Source organism: Sinocyclocheilus grahami, unplaced genomic scaffold (genome assembly GCF_001515645.1).
Source record: "Sinocyclocheilus grahami isolate Dianchi unplaced genomic scaffold, SAMN03320097.WGS_v1.1 scaffold2452.1, whole genome shotgun sequence".
Taxonomy (NCBI): Eukaryota; Metazoa; Chordata; class Actinopteri; order Cypriniformes; family Cyprinidae; genus Sinocyclocheilus; species Sinocyclocheilus grahami.
In genome coordinates, this window is record NW_015507631.1 from 9,366 (window position 1) to 19,092 (window position 9,727).

The 9,727-nt window shown below is 39.1% G+C and overlaps 1 protein-coding gene across 1 annotated transcript in view; it reads right to left on the minus strand.

Annotated features, from left to right (window-relative positions):
* The window catches only part of LOC107575063 (A disintegrin and metalloproteinase with thrombospondin motifs 6-like), a 13,595-nt gene extending 5,346 nt beyond the window's left edge, over nt 1-8,249 (minus strand). Inside the window, exons 1-3 of the mRNA XM_016261474.1 lie at nt 8,145-8,249; nt 5,651-6,026; nt 4,010-4,374 (exon numbers count right to left, since the gene is read on the minus strand). Coding sequence (XP_016116960.1) covers nt 4,010-4,374; nt 5,651-5,738 — 453 coding nt within the window. The 5' untranslated portion in view covers nt 5,739-6,026; nt 8,145-8,249. The remainder of the gene's footprint in view (nt 1-4,009; nt 4,375-5,650; nt 6,027-8,144) is intronic.
* Between the last annotated feature and the right edge of the window lie 1,478 nt (nt 8,250-9,727).

Below are 9,727 nucleotides of genomic sequence, written 5' to 3' on the forward strand. Positions count from 1 at the left end.
GTGAACATTTGGGCGGCGTTATGCAAATCTTCCCACATAGTGATGTAGACATGGGGGCGTGTTAGAATGAGCCGTTTTAGGTAGGCGTGGTTGACTCTTAACTTTTATAAAGAATATTTCTTTGGATTTGAGACTTTAGTCTTTGCAACTTTACAGATCTTCTTTATGCACCAAGAGCTTGTAACACTCCAAAGAGAAAGGAAAAATTGAAATCGCATCATATGACCCCTTTAAGGAACAAGAAATTATTCGCTGTGTAATCAACACCATGTCGCAAATACTGCTGAGCAAGCCTAAGGAGTATTGTAACTTCTTTAAATCTTAAATCATTCCGTTATCACTCCTGAAACTATAGGTCTGCACAGCGGTTCAGAGGGAAGGTTTTGTGTTTGCACGCAGACACAGTGGCTGCAGGAAATGCCTCAGGACCAGCAGAGCCACTCTAAATTCTCATAGATTTATGTGAGGGTGCTGCTGATACCAGGGTGGAATCCAATATTGAGGCCTGTCCTGACACACAAACACCCCAGTTTAAGGTAACTGCACAGAGCCAGATCTCTTGGGAATTTTCCTCTCAGTCTCTCGTCAAGTTAAAGACAGAATATGCAAGCCTGCAATCTAGCTTCCAGTGACGGGGATGCTACTTTTACACTGAAGCCTGCCAAGATACAAGCTACTCATAGTTTAAAGTATTTAAACGACAGTCAAGCATTTGGAAAAGTAGTTAAATGTAAATACATTAAAGCTATTTAAAGGAATAGGTCACAATTTAGTCATGTTGTTCCAAACCTGTAAGTTCCTTCTGTGGTATTTTGAAAAATGTCTCAGTGCATTTTATTTGTCCATACAATGAAAGTCATCGACTGTATGGACAAAAATGTTGAAAAACAAAAACATTCTTCAAAATACTTTCTTTTGTGTTCTGCAGAAGAAAGCCATACAGTATTATAACAAATTGAGGTTGAATAAATGATTATAGAACTTTCATTTCATTTTGGGGGACAACATTTTTTTTATTAAAGTAAACATAAACCCATATATATAGAAATATATATACTTATTTATATTTTATATATTCCAAGTATATATTTTTATAGACTTTTATAATACACACACACAAATATATATATATATATATACACACACACACATATATACAGTGGGGCAAAAAAGTATTTAGTCAGCCACCAATTGTGCAAGTTCTCCCACTTAAAAAGACGAGAGAGGCCTGTAATTTTCATCATAGGTATACCTCAACTATGAGAGACAAAATGAGAAAAAAAAATCCAGAAAATCACATTGTATGATTTTTAAAGAATTAATTGGTAAATTCCTCGGTAAAATAAGTATTTGGTCACCTACAAACAAGCAAGATTTCTGGCTCTCACAGACCTGTAACTTCTTTTTTAAGAGGCTCCTCTGTCCTCCACTGGTTACCTGTATTAATGGCATCTGTTTGAACTCATTATCAGTATAAAAGACACCTGTCCACAACCTCAAACAGTCACACTCCAAACTCCACCATGGCCAAGACCAAAGAGCTGTCAAAGGACACCAGAAACAAAATTGTAGACCTGCACCAGGCTGGGAAGACTGAATCTGCAATAGGTAAGCAGCTTGGTGTGAAGAAATCAACTGTGGGAGCAATTATTAGAAAATGGAAGACACACAAGACCACTGATAATCTCCCTCGATATGGGGCTCCACGCAAGATCTCACCCCATGGGGTCAAAATGATCACAAGAACTGTGAGCAAAAATCCCACAACCACACGGGGGGACCTAGTGAATGACCTGCAGAGAGCTGGGACCAAAGTAACAAAGCCTACCATCAGTAACACACTGCGCCGCCAGGGACTCAAATCCTGCAGTGCCAGACGTGTCCCCCTGCTTAAGCCAGTACATGTCCAGGCCCGTCTGAAGTTTGCTAGAGAGCATTTGGATGATCCAGAAGAGAATTGGGAGAATGTTTCTGTGGTATTTTGAAAAATGTCTCAGTGCATTTTATTTGTCCATACAATGAAAGTCATCGACTGTATGGACAAAAATGTTGAAAAACAAAAACATTCTTCAAAATACTTTCTTTTGTGTTCTGCAGAAGAAAGCCATACAGTATTATAACAAATTGAGGTTGAATAAATGATTATAGAACTTTCATTTCATTTTGGGGGACAACATTTTTTTTATTAAAGTAAACATAAACCCATATATATAGAAATATATATACTTATTTATATTTTATATATTCCAAGTATATATTTTTATAGACTTTTATAATACACACACACAAATATATATATATACACACACACACACACACACACAAATACACATATATATACACACATATATATATATACACACATACATACAGCATATATGTATTATAAAAGTCTACTAATATATATATATATATATATATATATATATATATATATATATACACTGTATATATATATATATATATATATACTGTAAATGTATTACAAAAGTATATTATATACATTTACATTTAGACATTTATATATATGCAAAAACTAAAAACAATGAATTGTTTCTTTCTGAATTGACCAACCTTATGATCAGATTCATTCAAACAAAACAGATTTTCTATATGCTACATGACAGAGACATTCAATAGTGTTTGATTATTGCCTCAGCATGCCAAGCTGTGTATCATTAAAAGCATTTAAAGTTACAGAACTTTGTGGTCAAGGAAATTTGCAGGATCACACTAGTTTATACTTGTCAGAGCCGTGATATAACGTTTCGATAATCGCATTGCATCACAGGAAGGCTCGTTTCACAGCAACCGTGTGGAGTGCGGTTTAGTTAAGCAGCATCAAAGTCCCTACCAGATGAAATGCTCAGCGTGAGATAGGAATCAGCTGGCAACAGGGCTTGCAGGTGCAGGAGGGATTCAAGCCCGATGTGGAGAGACAGCTAAGCTAATATTTTGCTGTCACTCAGCAGTCACTTTAAGTGAGCAGAAGCAGCCGTGTACACAGAGACAGGGACATAGATAAGAACTCTGGCAGCAAAACAGACAAGGTGAATTAAGCGCTCTCTCTCTCTCTCTCTCTCTCATGTTAGTCACACATGAGGCATATATTTCTTGAAGCTTCCTAAGCTTTATTAATGTGATGTAGACATGCTGACTCATTCTGGATGCTGGCCTGATGCTCTGCAGTTAAACTGCTGAGCAAGACATTCATATTGTCATTTTTCATTGTTAAAATCCTTTCTCCCATCTGAGCTTAACATGCACCGACAACTATAAGTAAGCCGATAGTTGATTGATTTCCCCAAAAAGTGTAAACACTGTGGCGGTATAAAAACATTGCTCCGCTTGTTTGAGCTTCCCAGCATTGGGTTGCGGGACTATCTGTTTGTCCAACCAATAGCAGAGTTGGAGAGGACACCTGAACTTTTGGAATTCCTTTTGGTGATAGTAGTGATACTATTAAAGCGTTCTGGGTGGTTGCTAGCTGGTTGCTCACAGGCACAATTCAAAAGAGCTCACCAAAATCTCTATGATATTCTGGTTCAATGCTTTTTTCACCTATTTCTTTGCCAGGCGAAGATTATAAGTTTGATCGCTTAATGTAATAGCACATCTCCTCAACAAGCCACATGGTTTAGAAAGAATAATCCACAGTAAGGACAGCATATCAGTCACATCAAGAAGGCTAAGTCAGCAAATATGTGGCCCTTTGAGGAAGTAAACACTTCAGCTGAAGATCTTTAGATATGTGGGCAATAAAATGCAATGCATATTCCACATGTCATTGGCCAGTGTGCTTTCATATCCCTGTGCAATTTCCAATCTGTTCTTTTATGCAGAAAACAGTGCTTTTTCCTGAGGTATTTTGGAGAAAAACAGCTTGCTACGAATATTACAAATTCAGGGCAAATCAGAAGGTACTTTTGGTACATCTGAAGATACTAAATGTGACTTACCTTCTCATACACCCAAAGGCATGAATATATTCAAAGTCGGTTGTACTCACCAAGCCTTTGCAGTTGCTCAATGCCACTTTTGTAGTGCTATATTGATCCAGTAGGTATCCAACATAGTGGCAGTTATCGACTACTGAATGCTGCCAGTCTAGTCCGTCTTTGCCCCAGTACTCTACCGTGAAATGTTTAGAAACCAGGTTGGGGTTGAGTGTCAGGTTCAGGTGAAAGTGCTTGCCATAGGCTGAGAGTCTGTAAAAAAGCCTGGTCTCAGTGTGGTCCAGCTCAGCCTGGTCCAGTCCACGTCGCCGCCGACCGGGCCTGTAATGCTTCACAGTGTAACTCATGATCTGGCCCCTCTCATTCACCCGTACTGGTACTGTTAACTGATAGTGCTCCAGCATGGACAGGAATTCCGCTTTGTGTTTGGGGGAATAAAGTGAAGCAGATAACAGTGAGGAATACAAAGGAGGGGGTAATCATGGGAAACCAAAAGTCACTAAGCAATTTCAGCACTGTAAGTGTCAGGTGTGTTCAGGAGGAAAGTTCAATTACTCAGCGGCTTCACAGCGCAGGAAACTGAGTTTCAGTTACATTTAATTATAGTAGCAACTTTGTTTCTGATGTTTCTCCTAAAAATCCTTTGGAGAAATAAAAATAAACAAATTAATGTGGGTAGTAAAGGAAAAAATTGGTTCTTGGAAGAATTTGATGAGAAATTTGATTGTAGATGTCTCCATTGTTTTTCCTTCACAACAGTAACATTCAAAGGGAGTAAATGGAGACTTCTGTGTAGCCTATCTGTTTCTCAGATTTCTCTCACGGTAATTTCGAACATGTCTCCTCTTGACGTTTCAAAGTAGATCAACAAATGTCTCAAAATATGGACAGATTTGATAGTTAAAGTTAGAAGTCTTAAGGTTTCTCTTAAGGTTTTTCAGGAGCACCGATGGTGATACTTAAAAGGAAGCTTAACTGACAACACCATCTCCTGCAAGAGCAATATATTTTCCACCATACTGGCAAATCTGAGCACAGCTTGAGACATTGTTGAGATCACTTTTGGAACTCCAGTAGAAAGGGAGAAAAATCAGAAGCAGAAGACGCAAGTAAAAATCAAAATTTTCTCTCCATTTAGTCTCTAGGAGAAACAACTGAGATATTAAAGAGATCTTTTGTACTAGTGTCTTTATATAGTAAAGAAAAAAAATCACAGTGAGATCTTTAATGTCTCAATTGTTTCTCCTAGGCATAGACATCAGCAAGTCTGCTGCTCTGATTTTTCTCCTACAGAGTTTCAGGGGAGCTCTCAAAAACGTCTCAGACACAACGCTGTGCTCAGGTCTCTCAGACACAATAGCCAGAGCTCTCAAAATGAACTCTTATCATTTCTCATCAATAATTTCCAAGATCGAATCATCTGAGTTAAGCTACCCACATTTATTTTATAGCTCTGTACTCTTACTATGTCAATAATTGTCTCATCTGTTTATTTTTCCTAAGGAGAAGCATCTGAGATGAGCTTGACACTTACATGAATCATAATTGAGCAATAAAAAGTTTTATGTCTTAATGACATAATTGTAAGCAGAAATTAATTTTGGCTTGCGACTGGTGAGTTTTCAGAGCTGCTATGACATCAGCTGTTAGCTATAGTCATCACTATATGTTCTTGTCCACGTTATTAAACCTACCTTGAGAGTTGTATGAAAGGATCTGAGCTTCAGCAGCGGCCAAGACCAGGCTAAATATCCAAGTCAGCGTCTTCCAAAAAATTTCCATAATTTAGGGAAGATCTGACATGGGGTGGGGGTAGGGGGAGGCTACAAGTGGATTAAAGCGATATGATCAATCCAGCTTTGCACCATAACATATCCGTGACAAGCATCCTCGACACATTTGAATCTCAGTCCACACTTAATCCCAGGTTTAAAAGACTTCCTAAAGGTGACTGGATCCTGCACCTTTGTTAGCCATGAGCAGGGCAAGAATCCAGATGAATTCTCTTCATGTTATTCCAAAGCAGCAGATCTATATTAGGAGCTTGTCCCAAACGATCCATTTGTTTGCCTGGAAACGAATGAGAGTAGGGGGGAGGGGGGGACTTGTCAGTGGAAAATTGCCAGTTTGTGATCTTACTAAATATTCTTAAAATGGATTTTGACAGAACATAGCTTTTTAACTGCAAATACTAAGCAATGCTTTGTCTTATCAAACATCGGGAGCAGATTGCAATTCCATAGCTGTAACATCTGGACTTGAACAGGTTTGATCACACACACACACACACACATAACGGTGAGCTCATAGGTGTTGAGTGGGATGCCGTAACGTCAGGTTATCATTTTCACACCTGCACTTGACTATTAACTGCCCTGCCTGTTTCCGACTCAAGGCATGAAACCGTGCTGCAAAAACCTGTTGCAAATAACTTGACATGGCGGCTGATCAGAGCTTTTCCAGATTCTTGGTGTGTGAATGGAATCAACAAGCATTTATTTCATGTACAAAGCATGAAGTCAAGTGTCATCTGCATTCAAATGCTACTGGAGCCTCTCTCAAAACTAACATCACTTTTCTGAGCACTTTTTTTTTTTTTTTGCAGTTACAGTTTTGCATTTGCAGTTTTGCAGCACTACCAGCTGGTCTCAAATGGTTTTTAGTGGATGTGTGAAGTCAGTTCTCCACAAGTTCACACAGGTGTCCTATCAGAGTAACACAGTTACTTACGTTTGAAATCAAAATATTTTTGTCTTCATTTGGAGCAGTATATTTCAATTACTTTGTTACACACTAAAAAATAAAACACACAAAATGACACTTGGTTTGGTAACACTTTATTTTAAGGTGTCCTTGTTACACATGTTACATGTACTTATGCATAATTACATGCAAGTAACCCTAAGCCAAACCAAATCCTTACCCTAACCATATAGTAAGTACATGTAGTTAATTAATATTACTCAGTACTTATATGTATAATTACACTGTAACAAGGACACCTTAAAAATAAAGTGTAACCCTTGGTTTGATATTACATGCTGCAATACGTTCAAACATTTTTAAGTGTGGACTAAAGGAATAGTTCACCCAAAAATTACACTTCTGTCATCATTTACTAACCCACCTATATGCATTTCTTAAAAGAAGATATTTTGAAGAAAACTGCTTACCAAACAGTTTGTGTCAACTAACTTCCATTGTATAGACAAAAAACAATGAGACCAAAACATACACTCTAAAAAATGCTGGATTAAATACAACCCAGTGCTGGGTAAAATAGGGACAGACCCAGCAATTGGGTTGTTTTGACCCAGCGGTTGAGTTAAATGTTTAACCCAACCTTCTGGGTAGTAACCCAATCGCTGGGTCAAAACAACCCAACTGCTGGGTCTGTCCCTATTTTACCCAGCACTGGGTTGTATTTAACCCAGCATTTTTTAGAGTGTAATCTTTTACAATCCACAGAAGAAAGTCATACAGTTTTGGAGCAACGTGAGGCTATTTATCTGTCAAGCAAGACTGTATCAATTCAAAAGCAACAGTCAATACAATGGAAAGTCTTTATTTTGATCATAACATTTATAACAACTGTTTGTATATATCTATCTATCTGTGTCTAGCATCTATATATCTATCTATCTATCTATCTATCTGTCTGTCTGTCTGTGTCTAGCATCTATATCTATCTATCTATCTATCTATCTATCTAGCTATCTGTCTGTCTAGCATCTATCTATCTATCTATCTGTCTGTCTGTCTAGCATCTATCTATCTGTCTGTCTAGCATCTATCTATCTATCTATCTGTCTGTCTAGCATCTATCTATCTATCTATCTGTCTGTCTAGCATCTATCTATCTGTCTGTCTGTCTGTCTAGCATCTATCTATCTATCTATCTATCTGTCTAGCATCTATCTATCTATCTGTCTAGCATCTATCTATCTATCTATCTATCTATCTGTCTGTCTGTCTAGCATCTATCTATCTATCTATAGGTCTAGCATCTATCTGTCTGTAGGTCTAGCATCTATCTATCTGTATGTCTGTCTAGCATCTATCTATCTATCTATCTGTCTGTCTGTCTAGCATCTATCTATCTATCTATCTATCTGAGAAGCAGGACTGTATTACAGAACCGTTGCTAGACTCAATGTGACAGTAAAAGCAACTCCAGAAGCAACTCACCGGATGAACATCAAATCAAACGCCGGCTTTTCTCTAGGAGCTCCAGGAGAAGAGTCGTCCAGTTCCAGCAGATATGCCCTGTATGTCAGCTCGTTTTGCATGCGTTTCTTTTCTTACTATCGCTGCAGAAGCTGAAGCCGCAACTGTGCAGACGAAAATTCACGAGTTTCATAAAACGGCTTCTTCCAGACAGCAGCTCGAGTCTAAAACGTGTCTGACCCAGACAGCTGGCAGCTGCCCAACACTATTACACTGACCGCTGAAATACAAACACACGAGACCAATGAGAAGACTACTAATGCGCCCCAAGGGACTCTTTTTCTTCTGAGAAGCAGGACTGTATTACAGAACCGTTGCTAGACTCAATGTGACAGTAAAAGCAACTCCAGAAGCAACTCACCGGATGAACATCAAATCAAACGCCGGCTTTTCTCTAGGAGCTCCAGGAGAAGAGTCGTCCAGTTCCAGCAGATATGTCCTGTATGTCAGCTCGTTTTGCATGCGTTTCTTTTCTTACTATCGCTGCAGAAGCTGAAGCCGCAACTGTGCAGACGAACATTCACGAGTTTCATAAAACGGCTTCTTCCAGACAGCAGCTCGAGTCTAAAACGTGTCTGACCCAGACAGCTGGCAGCTGCCCAACACTATTACACTGACCGCTGAAATACAAACACACGAGACCAATGAGAAGACTACCAATGCGCCCCAAGGGACTCTTTTTCTTCTTTATTTAGTAGCTTTCATTAATGTTGTCGTCTGAGATAAAGCCGTCACAAAGGATTCCTATTAAAAACAGACTCCTTTATATTGTCATCTTCTGTGCAAACTCCACTGGGAATGCCCGTAAGAAATAATTACCGTCTTCATCTTTTATTGTAGAACACATGCAGACAGTAGAAATCTTCATTCGACTCCACTTCAGCGCATTCTTCAGCAAATCTCTCGTTTCGCTTCAAGCCATTCTCTACCTCTCATGCCAACAGATGTAGCTGTGTCCTTGTACAGGAACAAAAAAAATAATAGAAGCTCTTCATGAACTCATTTCATCAGCAATGCACGGGGCGAAAAACTCCATGGACTCATCTCCAAAATATGAAAAAGTTGTTGAATAAGTTTGTGTGACTCAGCTCATGTTGAACTGTTTAAGCAGCGCGTGTGGCGGCTTATGGTTTGGTCTCGAGCTCTGTGATTGACCAGAGATGAATAGCATCAGTAACGCACACTGGACGGGTGCGCGTGCAGGACAGCAGAGCTGATCAGAGACTGAAGCCGGATTCGGGGCAGCACTCGAACACTGGCGGCAGGAGAGAGACGGGAGGAGTGCATTGCAGATGTGCTTCACTCTGAACGTCAGGTGGAAAGGACGTAAAGAAGCAGCAGGTAACAACAGGACCCTTCAGTAAACGATTAACAGATATTTTTATGCTTAATATTCAAATCTATCAAAAGAAAATGTCCAAATTAAAGTCATATTTCGAGTCATAGGTGATTTAAAATCATTTATTTGGACATTATTTTCACAATAAATGACAATTAACCACATTGACCCCCCCCCCCCCCCCCCCCCCCCCCTGTCCAATTAC